Source organism: Pleuronectes platessa, chromosome 8 (assembly GCF_947347685.1).
Source record: "Pleuronectes platessa chromosome 8, fPlePla1.1, whole genome shotgun sequence".
Taxonomy (NCBI): Eukaryota; Metazoa; Chordata; class Actinopteri; order Pleuronectiformes; family Pleuronectidae; genus Pleuronectes; species Pleuronectes platessa.
In genome coordinates this window covers 16,639,796-16,651,512 of record NC_070633.1, presented here as the reverse complement: position 1 = coordinate 16,651,512, position 11,717 = coordinate 16,639,796, and the positions used below count along the sequence as shown (strand labels likewise).

The 11,717-nt window shown below is 41.5% G+C and overlaps 1 protein-coding gene across 2 annotated transcripts in view; it reads left to right on the top strand.

Annotated features, from left to right (window-relative positions):
- Window positions 1–269: 269 nt before the first annotated feature.
- The window catches only part of ahnak (AHNAK nucleoprotein), a 30,703-nt gene continuing 19,255 nt past the window's right edge, over window positions 270–11,717 (top strand). Inside the window, exons 1-5 of one of the 2 annotated variants that reach the window (XM_053428031.1) lie at window positions 270–536; window positions 7,697–7,758; window positions 11,059–11,114; window positions 11,234–11,390; window positions 11,494–11,711. In XM_053428031.1, the coding sequence (XP_053284006.1) occupies window positions 11,234–11,390; window positions 11,494–11,711 (375 nt within the window). In that variant the 5' untranslated portion in view covers window positions 270–536; window positions 7,697–7,758; window positions 11,059–11,114. Of the gene's footprint in view, window positions 537–7,693; window positions 7,759–11,058; window positions 11,115–11,233; window positions 11,391–11,493; window positions 11,712–11,717 lie in introns of both variants that reach the window. The other variant, XM_053428032.1, reaches the window with a different exon arrangement.

Sequence of the window (11,717 nt, the reverse complement as noted above, 5' to 3'; positions counted from 1 at the left end):
TCTTAGACCGCTTACGTGCTTTTGATAGCTGCACTTTCAAAAGCACAGACTGCCGTGAATTGATCGGTGATTAAAAATATTTATTAATTGACATTGAATCATAGGTGTTTCACATTGAATGTGTTTTAAAGCAGCAGTTACTTTTCCTGTTCCAAGTCATCTGAGAGCTCTATGTGAAGCAGTGGGTGGTCCCTGCTGCTGAGGACCACTCCCTCGCACCAGTTCCCGCCCCTGCATTCCCCTCCCTCTGCAAAACAGGAGTCCTTAGCAGTTCCCTGGCCAACCACTCTGCTCAGCCCAGAGGTTCAGCCACACAGAAGAAAAAGTTAAAATCAACTCACAGCAGAGGAGGGAGGGAGAGAGGGGGAGAATACGCCCTGGAAACTTGGTTGATCGAGAAAAAGGAAAGGAGTGACAGAATCCTAACACACTGCAAAGCTGGGACTGGAAGAAGTGCTTTTGGGCAGGGAACTGGACACGTTTTCCAGGATGCTCAAGCTGGAGTGAGGCTTCTTGAGCGCACAGACTGCGCAAAGGTAAAGATGCACGTTTTTTATTGCCCCAGACTAAAGTGAATGTTTTAAAAAAGTGAATTTCTGAACTTTGTTCCTATTGTGCTTTTGCCTAAAAAGTGATTCTAATTATAAAAAATCACTTTCCACAAGTTCAGAAAAGTTTACAGAACTAAATTGTGCTAGTACCAAAGTTGTGAATTCAACTTTCCTGAACTTTTCCAGTGGAACACTTGTAATGTTGCTCAAGAGCGTCTGTGATATTTGAAAGTGGCAATGTTGTGTGATTATCATAATAACTTTATTGATAAAAAATAGTGCAGCACATGAGCAGTGGGTGTGTACCCACAGACACCACATGAATGCTGACTTGACTGCGCACTTCACTTTCCCTTCAACTGCACACAAAGCTTGTTATCCAAGGTGCATCAAATTCAGGGACCAACTGCTTTAGAGAGACTATAGAGGACCCTCATATAATTTCTGTCCGTTTTAGATAAGAAGAGATAATATCTCATCATTCTTTGTTCGTGTATTGATTTGAATACTGTTCAACATGGTTTTCTTGTATGTATATATATACATAGCCCTAGTGTTTGTGATAGCAAACTTTTTTTAATCTGCTGTATCCCTCTCACAAAAAAAAAGGCATAATGGCAAAAGGCTGATGTTGGAGTTAGGTTTCGTTTGCGTGGATAATATTGCACAGGTGTTTTTCTTATCTGCCCAGCGCCTTTTACTGAGCCTTTAGGAGTTTAAAAAGTAAAGGTAGCTCCCTTTTGTAAGCCTGCAGCTACAAGCTTGGGTGTGGATTCCTCTCCTTCACCTCACTCCACCCCCTCCTTTTTTCTCTCCCTCCCCTCTTGCTTCGCTGTCTCCTCCGAGAGGCACACCCTTTACAGCAAAAAAAAAGAAAAGACAGGAAAAAGACTCATACATGCTGCAGACGGTCGTCTCATACAACAGTCCTTAAATTGAGTTTCCTGGGGCCTCGAGCATAATGAAAAGCATTAATCATAACTTTTTCTTAATCTGTCCACTTGGTTATATAGAGCGCTATCATAATGAACTTTTAAAGTCTCATATAGTGGTCTTTTTAATGTAGTCTGAATTCGGGGATCTTTTCTCAAGGTTGATATGAGTATCCGTTGTGGCACCTCCCTCCAGCTCAAGTTCCAAAGTATCAGTGCTGCTCTGCACTGAGGAGTATATATCTAACTACGGCTAACTTTTTAAAGTCTCTGGCAGACAGAGATTTCTCACTGTGTCTTTTACCTCGTTCCTTTAACCTGAGCTCCTGGCCAGAGTGTGCAGGAGAGGAGAGTGAGGAGGCGACGAGCAGGGGGGGAATAGCCAAAAAGTGAGTTAGTGAAGGGGGATGGGCGGGGCGGGGGCGAGGAGGGGAGCAATGGAATGTAGTGGTTTGGAAAGACAAGCTAATTGAAACCAGGCTTGAGGCGTAGAGGGGGACCAAAAACGTCACAAATTTGCAGAAAGAGAGAATTTTGTTTTAAAAACCAAGAAGTTGAGAAATGTTTGTTTTTCTGCCTACAATATTTTGAAGGCATAAACGGCCTCTTGTAGGTGTTGTTTGAACTAGTCATCAATGTCTGGTCTGCTTTTCAAGTGATGGATTTGTTCATGCGGCGAACCAAGCCGATAAAAACAGGCCGAATCCTTTGTTGAATCTTACGTGAAAGTCAAATTTGCCTGTGTGGAGTTGCCCGTCCTCCACAGCGCTCTGCCTCAGCCACACCCAAGAGTCAGAGGAGTTTACAGGAGTGTTAGAGAGAGCTGCTTTTGGTCTGCGCAGACTTTTCTACAATGGACACTTAACTCATGCCGAGTGCCCCGTAGCAATGAGTGTCTGGCATTTCTCAAATTTCTCTTGTCAATGTGATTGATTGTGACACAGACTGCTCGGAAAGCCAAATGGTCTGAAGGGGGCCCAAAGGGTTTGGGTAGTCGGTTTTCATTTGAGTTCAAATATGTTTAGTGTTCCAAGCATTTCAAACATTCATGTTTTACCTGGTGATGACACGGCAAATACTGAATTACGACAGGTAGTGTTTTACTGCTAAAATAAATATGCAACTATTGTAAGTAAACTTTGAGAAATGGTTCCTGAGTGTGTGCAGCTAAAACGCTTACTTCAACCTTATGTTGGCCTGAGGTGAATACTGTCTATTTAAATACATATTATCACTGCAGCAGTGTTTAGGCTATGTTACTGCAATATATCACCTTAATTAATGCCAGACATTTGTAATGGGAAAAAAAACACACTAACATTTTGAAAAAGCTTTATGGATAAAATCTTGCTCAGGCATCATGGCCGATATTCAGCTGTGACATGCCGTTATTGGTTATTTTATGGCACTTGCCACCCATGTGATGAATAGCGTCTTTACTCCCCCGAAGTAAAGGACTTGTGTCTTGACAGTTTAGAACCTCAGTTCGATCTTGTCAAAAATATTTATCACAGTTTTCCACCAGAGCCACTTTATATACTTTCCACTGTTGACTGGCAGTACAGTTGCGAGGAGCAGCCGTGCCAGTGTGAAACGGAAAGAAACTGGTCTCTCGCACACTTCCTCTCCCATTTCCTCATGGGTTTGTTGATTGGGCGGTTGGAAGGAGGGTCAGCACGGAGAGGCAACGCGAGGTGGATGTAATGAATAAACTGAACGAGGGGAGGGTGAATGCGATCAAACTACAATGTTCTTTTCAAACTCGGCCTTTATCTGAAAGCAAAGCTGGGCTCTTGGACATCCTGGAGTTCTAGCAGACTCACTGAAGTCCCACCCTAGAGGCTGGTTAAAAAAAACAATAGGGAGCATTTATATACACAACTGTAACAGTGAGGGACGTTTACTTTTCTTCCAGCTGCAAATAAACATCAAACGGCAGGGTGCGATTTTAGTCTTTCTAGGCAATCCACCCAACAGCCACTCCCTTCTCATCCATCCACTGCTGGTTTGGAATGTTTCCGCATTTCCTCCGTGTGCTCTGCGGAGTGCCTCTCAATTAGCACCAGCTGACTTGTTGTTGAGAAATAGTGACTTGAGAGGTATGATGAGTTATCACAAGTCCCACGTAATACCCACCCATGCATAGGCATACAATTCACAGGCTATGTTAGCTTCAAGCATGGTGGGACATTAGCGAGCATGGAATAAAAAAAAGGATGTGAATAATTTTCTGAAAACTAAGTAACTTTCACCAGTGTTCGGACTAACATATGTACTACTCACCAATACTTCTTATTGCACTGCCTGGTGTCCACCCACTTCCTTTCTGACGTGCACCCCAAACCCCTTCAAACACCATGTTGTTGCCATGCACAAGGAACGACATGTAGCATCTGTTACAAAGAATCCCTTTGGAATGAGGCACAAAAAATGTCAGGGCAGCAGGGCATGGAATGTAAATTTAGAAATGCAGCTTTGTTTAGGCTTTCTTTATCTGGCACAAGATTCTCAAGGACTGCACTCCTCAGAATCCAACACGCCCGTGTTCTAAACAACCCTACACTCCTCTGGTGTGGTGTGAATACAGTTACTAACCCGAATGCATGTGCTTACAGTTCTAAAGCTAACGTAGTTTTCTGTCTATATATACATTCTGCAGCCATGGTATCCATCTAGCCCCCTCTTCTTAACCTTTTTGCCGCCTGCTCCATGAATGGACTTGCATTTGTTCTTGTTCAAACAACAGCTGTGGAAGACTGAAACGAACCTAACTGCCATAGTAAATTGAGTTAAAGTCAGACGAATACACGACAGGGCCTTTTTGAGACTGTTATGTATGCCTGCAGACATGAACTGACATCTTAAGTATATGACAGGGCTGTAAAAAATTCCCTTGTTCACTTTCTCTCTTTCTAGTTTAACTAGTTATGCAATATATGTCATCGCCAGAAATATGGCTGTGCTTTTCCCCATCCTACTTTTCATGTGCTGGTTGCAAGATGTTTTTTGGCTCTGAAACTAACCATAAGACTCACTCCAGGATCACTTCTCTTTTCAAAACTTGTGTAACTTTTTGCAAATATGTTACAGTTGTGCTCTTTCAATTGTTAAGTCACGTTTGTGGATAGACCAATATTACCTATAATGTCGTAAAGGGATTTCCAGGTGCTACACAGTTACAGGAGGTTATGATCGTTGGATTACAAGTAAATAATTCCATGTAAAACTTTAGCACAGAAAGAAAAAATTGAATAACCTCTGGGAGGGGAAATTCAAATTGAGATCGTGTCTCATTGGATATTTGGGGATGTGACAGAGAACACTGAGTCATATCAGGACACATGAGTTATCTGGCACTTACCAGTTCATACAGTATTCAGACTTCTTGCCACTGTCCTTTTGTGAACTTGAGACTCTACGTATAATTTACATGGAAATCAAAGCGTGGTTGAAATGCACTCTCAGCACAGCTCCTGGACTTGTTTGTGATCTCATAAAAGCAAGAGAAGAGTGTTTTAGGGGTTTTCATTAGATTTTCCATTTGGTGCACGACCTTCTGCCAAAGTCACAATAGTTTAATCAGCAACAGGCCAAGTTGGCGTCAGTGGGCAGGCTTTGGTCTTCTGCAGGACTTGTGGTTTGGTTTGGGGCTATGTGGACTTTGGAGTGCAAAAAAGAAGCATTTATTTTGACGCACATTCCTTTTATATGCGTCACACATGCACGTCCTATCTGCCAGTTTGAGGGAGGAGAGAACCCACGGCGAGGCCTGCTGTGTCTCTTCTTGTGTTTACTGCACTTGCTGTGTCAAACTACAATGCAGAGTTGAGAACAGGCAGTCTATTTTGTTTTGACAACCCCAATGATTTGGTTACTGCTCCTCTCTCCCTTTCCCCCCTCTGCACTGAGGCCTTTTTATTTGCTCATAATCAAATCTTATCACTCACCAGCACAGCTGTGCCTGATTCACTTACGATTGAGCTTTAATCATTGTCACACTGTTCCTATTTTCTGTCAGCCAATTTGATTGGATTTGGCAATCAACCAGATCAATTGACTGGAACTATTTTAAACAATACCCAGTATGCTGCGACCTAGTTAGGAACAAACAAAAAGTCTGACATTCAGGCTTGTGCCTTCAATGCAAAGAAGGATATTATGGAATATATCGATATAGACAGTATTGAGGTGTTTACTGTTGCTTGTTTCATCAATCAAATGCCAAAGGTTTCCAGCTGATCATCTCAGAGTTCATTCATTGTTTCAGGATGCAGTTAAAGGTGCATGTCTGACTGAACTTGGAATTCTTGTCTATTTGAGCAGACCCTGTAGGTGGGGGAGTGCCGTGGACTGACAGCAGGGGAGTGGGCACTCAAGCAGGCTGCAGGGTGGGCAACATAGAATGAAGCTAGCTACAAAGTTAGAGAGAAAGTGGACATTTCTTTGGAGTTAGTCACTGTGGGGAGAGGCTGGGCTCCCTTCCAGCTGGACTGACGACTCTATCAAGGAATGTGTGTGACTAGAGGCCTGGGTGGGGCTGTGCACTGAGCTGCTCCCTCTGTAAGCACAGCACATAGGTCCGCCTCGTGGACTGTGGTATTCCTAGTCTTCACAACAGCATATGTTTCTATTTGCTCTCCCTACTGGTGGTGACCATGTTTCCCCTTACTGTGCATACCTGTGTGTATTTATGTATGTGGTCTCAGCAAGGTATTGCGCACACAACGTGTGGCAACCATTTTTTTTCCTTTTGATTATGTTTACTAAGATATGGCCCTTGTGAAATATTTCTCATGCATTCAACTACTTTTGCTTTTTCTATTGTCATATTTCTGGATGGAGCAAATCACATCAGCCAACACTAAAAGATAATTCCACCAACAAAATAAGGAATGTCTCTTTTTACAGAGATGTCAAATACAATTGATCTATTTCTGATTTGGGCATCACTGATATAAGCCATTTCTCACTAATGTCCAACATAAGCTTTGAAAAAATGTCCTTGAGTATGCCGTCTACCTGAATAACACCCCAACACAATAGTCTGATGAATGAGTCTCTGTAACTAGAGTATGGGCTAGAGAGTGTACACAGCTGCTGTGGCACAAGTCTCTGTACACAAACATAATGACACCCACATACTAGCTGGCATTTATCTCAGCTCTGTCCCATCCATTTTGGTCTATAGGACCAGCTCAAAAAGGCTGTCAACAACAATGCATCCTTGGGCAAAACTCGAAAGCATTTACATGCTCTTTTAACTCCAATTTTACTGCTTTTAAAGGGTTTGCTCACTTTCTCTCTGCTGCATTGAGTGTTTGACAAAGGTATTTAAAGCCTGGCTGTTTAGACACGGGCTCACTGTCACACACAGTTATTTGGCATAATTTTCACCATAGTAATGAGCACTTTAGTGATTTGAAAATAGGGACCTGAAGAGGGGGAGGTTAATGATGGGGTTGGAGGGTTGTCTGAGAAGAATTTTCCTGAGGGACATGTTCCCACCGGTAGAGGCCTGTCTCTACACACATCAAGTCTGGTTCTGTTTATGCTGAGACTGACAAAGATAAGGCTTTGTTTTACGATATGCCGGTGGGTTGAAGCAATAACCCTTGTAAGATGTTGGGGTAGTTACAGCAAGTAAAAGTAACAATGACTTGATGCTATGCTTGTCTCCTAGCCGAGCACTAGAAGTAGAACAGAGGCATTTACAAACATATGTTTGCAAATGTTTCCTTTAATAATTCTTCAAAACCTGGATTTGGTGAACAGAACCCTGGATAGACATTGTGTTAGTGTGTTCGTCTACCTCCTCGTCTGCAGTCATGCCAAATAAGCACCTGGATGCATTTAAGGTGTTTTTGCTTAATCACTTTCTGGTGACAATATTGTTACTATTGGTTGGTTAATTAGACGGTGAAGGCTCTGATTGATCATGGAAGGTCCATTGAGCATATACACTAAAATTCTGTGGGTAAATCCTGATTGTGTGTTGCTATATTTCATGTGGGGACACAACTCTCAATGCAATAGTCACCCGTTGGTAAGGGATTTATTTTCTTATCTGTCAAATATGCAGCTTAAACATGGTGTGTTATTGCACCATAGATGGATAATTAATTCAGGATGGACTTACTCTGTATTGTCCATGATCATTTGATTTGTTAAATCATTGTAACTAAACCCCCATCTCCTTGTTGTCTTTGTCAGCAGAAGTCGAGAAAGAAGGACACAGCAGCAGACTGAAGCCCTCGGCATTGCTTGAGCAATCCAAGGTAAGTGTCCTTAGACTTGATGCAAACAATTCACACACATTCACTACACAGACACCAAACCTCTGTTTGAATGCTTGTGAAAAAGCCTCTTTTGAACCTGGAAGGTCATGTCACTGTCGTTCAGCTGTGAAAGGCCTGTCTTGTGGAAACCTGACACTTCTCTGCCTCTACTCACTGTGCTTCCTCTTGCTCCCCTCCTTCCTTCCCCAGTGACCACCTGTTCTACTGGGACCCCTTTCCCCTTTCTTATGAAATAACCTTACCAAAAGCCCGCCAAACACAGTTTTTTAAGTGTTTGTAGTCAGCAAAGGAAGCTAGCATAAACCAGCCTCTGTAGGCCAATAATAAGTCATAATAGAGCATATCCAAAAATGTTCTGTTGTTGCGCTCTGGTTAACAGAAGCCTTTGTTTCCCCCGCTGTCCCCATATCCCCCCTAGCTCAACACACAATCTAGGAAATAATCAAATTCAGAGAAATGAAAGGGAAAGAATGCAGGACTAGTTAATTGCCATGTTGCCTGATCGCTTTGAGTAGTAGACCGTCTGCCTGTCTTATGATCTCAAGAACAGAGCCTTGCTTATTTAGCATCTGTTTACAACACAGTCCATATCTAATACTATGATATTGTTGGATCATTATTTGGAATAATCTGTTCTCTAAACTAGTTTCTGCTATGTTATGGCATATTCAAAGCTTGTTTAAAAAGGGATGAACGCTTGAGACCCAATCCCATTTTACCCCTTGCCCCTTCCCCTTATCCCTTCCCCTTTGTTTTGCGCGTTCACGTGTAGGCGTAGGATGTCCCTGTTCGGACAGAGGGTAGGGCTTTAAAGCCCTCGAAACTGAGATTTTTCCAACCCTCACTATAAACCTAGGGGTACCCAGAATGCCTTGCGAATCACCAGCAAGCTAGGAGAGAGACCCACAAATGTAGTATTTTCTCCATTAATAAGGATTTAAACATTGCAATAATGATGTAATATCTTAGTTTAATATCATTCAATGTATTATGGGAATTGTTTTTCACAACAACCTTAAAAAAGAGGATTGCGAGCACGCTAGCATTAGCATGCTATCAATTTCTCTAACTGAACTTAACTCCTCCTCTAATAACAAAGCATCCTGGCAGGGTTTTACACAGACCCCTGCTAGCAAATTGAAGCTGTGTGCTTTTGTTTCATATATGAAATAATGCAGAGCAACCAAGCTTTCAATTTAAAATGTTATTGATTCATCTGCATTAGCTTAGATGTTATTTGTCTAGTATAGGTTTGTCACTTAAGTAACTGCAAATAATAGCATTGGTTTATATAATCTCAACAATGTTATTACAATGACATCCCGGGCAAAACTGTCTCATCTGTTTATCGATGACTACTGATGTTGGTTGGGTTTTTCACAATGACTACTGATGATGCAACGGCTTCTTGAAGGGCTGTCCCAATTCGTAGGGTAAGATTTCAACCACTACCCCTTGTGACTCCTTTCAAAGGGGCAAGATAACCCTCTTAAACAAGGGATAGGGGTAGGGCCAAGGGTTTAAATGAGATTAGGCCTAAATTTATGCAAGAATGAACAGGGATTGGGAGTAACAAGGATGCCCCATGCAGTACTTTAAGCATTTGAGGAGACTCATCAGTGACAAAAAAAGAAATGGCTGTATTACCTGCTCTTCTCCGAAGACCCAAATGTATGCTAACATTTCACAGAGCCATTTCACAACCATACATCCCCCCTCTTTGCTCACTGTCTTTCAAACTCACTTTCATTTTTTTTCAACAATTTCCTTTTCTTTCTAGCTTCCCCTAATTTCCTTACTTCCCTCCCATATTGCTTTAAGGCCCTCAGTTTGTTGCCAGAAATATGTCAAAGCTGTGAGAACAAGGGTGGTCCGAATAGTTATCTATCATGGAGAGCCTCTGAGCAAGAAAAAAATATGGGAGAAGTGGAAAAAGGTTCAAATATAAAAGGGGATTATTAAAATAGATATTTGGATAAGGAAGGGAAAAAAAGAAAAAGAGAATATTTGGTGTGTTTTCATAAACTGAGTGAGGAGAGGAAGTGAATGTGCAAAATGAGTTGATTGCAACCTATGAGGAATACAAGTGTCAGCTTGGATATATATGAGTTAATTAGGAAAGGTGGACCCAAACCCCTCACCACCCCCAATTTGGACTATTCTGCTGTATTTGATGCATTTAATGTGATGGATACTGAGATGTTGAAAATATATTTTTCAAACTTATTTGACTAATGAAAGGGAAGAAGATCAGGTTGTGGATGCCTTTAAGTTGTTACCATCATCTTTGGCATGAAAGTAATCCTTGTCGGGTATTATCACAGTTAGTGTCCCTGGTTCATCCCATTAAGTCCTCATTGTCTGATATATCAAAGCATTGCAAGCATTTCCCAGTATTTCCAACCATGCAGGACCAGTCTATATATTTTCTTGCTTTAATTGGTTTATTATGTGAGAGTGGATGTTTTTTTTTACTACAATGCATATAGACCGGCAAGAAAAATTAAGCATGACTGTAAACTGGCTTTATATGAGCTGATGGAAATATGGTGAATTGTTGCATCAATGTGTGCTTATAGAAAGAGATTCTAAATCATAATCAGGAATTTCATAAGTAACATGATATGCTTTTGTATTGCTGTGTGCTCCTTATACGTGAACAACTTGTTGAAACAGTGAATTTCATCAATACAATAATCACAAACATATTGATAACCTAGATGGAAAGTGATGTGTCACTTTCATTAATGGGCACAACAAGATGCTTTGGTTTGCAATGTGTATATGAGCATAAACAAATGTGTACCTGTTGTGGTATGAGAGTACTGTTTGTGGATGTTTATGAGAGTTTATGTTTATGAGAAGGTGTGGTAAAATGATCATGCACAATATATGTTACTGTGCGTGTGTGCACTTCCGTGTGTTTTCCAAAAGCAAGACAGTTCTTCTCATTGTTGCCTGTGTTGCTATTGGGGCTGGGGTGTAGGCACAGGATCAGGCTGCTATCCTCTAGACAGGGTGTGGTCTGAAACCATAAAAGATTAGAAAGAACAAAGCACCTTGAAGGGAGTGAGAGAATGGTGTGGTGTATTGAGGAGTTAGAGGCTGCATTGTCTGACAGGCTTTCAACACCATCTAGTGTTTAATATTGGATGCTACAAGCTAGACCCCACTTCTAGCTTGTAGAGATACAACAATACTCTGTGGATGTAAAGTGATATAATTTTTTTGGCTGTCACATTTTGTCTGAATAATTATCGCTGTGCTTTCTTTATGTAGGGAAAACCAAGGTAGACTTTCCTGCGCACAGAGGATAGTGGAAAGCAGAAAAAAAGGTATTTTATGAAGTAACAATACGTTTCTTGTATGTTATATATTTTTCTTTTATACCTGGATGCAAATGCATACATTCGTCCTATCATCATTCTTTTCTTTTCTTTTTTTCAAATCCTAGATGGCTGAAGAGGAAGAAACCAGGGAAGTGCTCTTTCCAGACTGGGAGGGTGCAGAAGAAACTGGCTTGACCATTGAACGGACGAGTGAAGGAGACATCTTTGTAAAGGAGGTGAAAGGAGAGTCACCTGCCGGACGGTCTGGACAAGTATATGAAGGTAGAATTTCAAATTTTAAATTAAGATTTATCTGACCAAAATTCAAAGTCATCACTAGTATTCTTAACAGATCTTTACGGTTCTGCCTCCACTTAAATCGCAGGTGACCAAATTGTGGGAGCCACTATCTACTTTGATAACATGAGTTCAGAAGAAACAGCTGACCTACTAAAGACGTTGAACCGCCACAAGGTTGGACTGAAACTACAAAACAAATCCCCTTGCTGCTCGCCCTTGAGCACACCATGTCGTTCACCAATGGGTACACTGACATGGGAAGGGAAGACCCGGTTTGGAGGTTCCAGTCCAGACATCATCCTTGTAAGG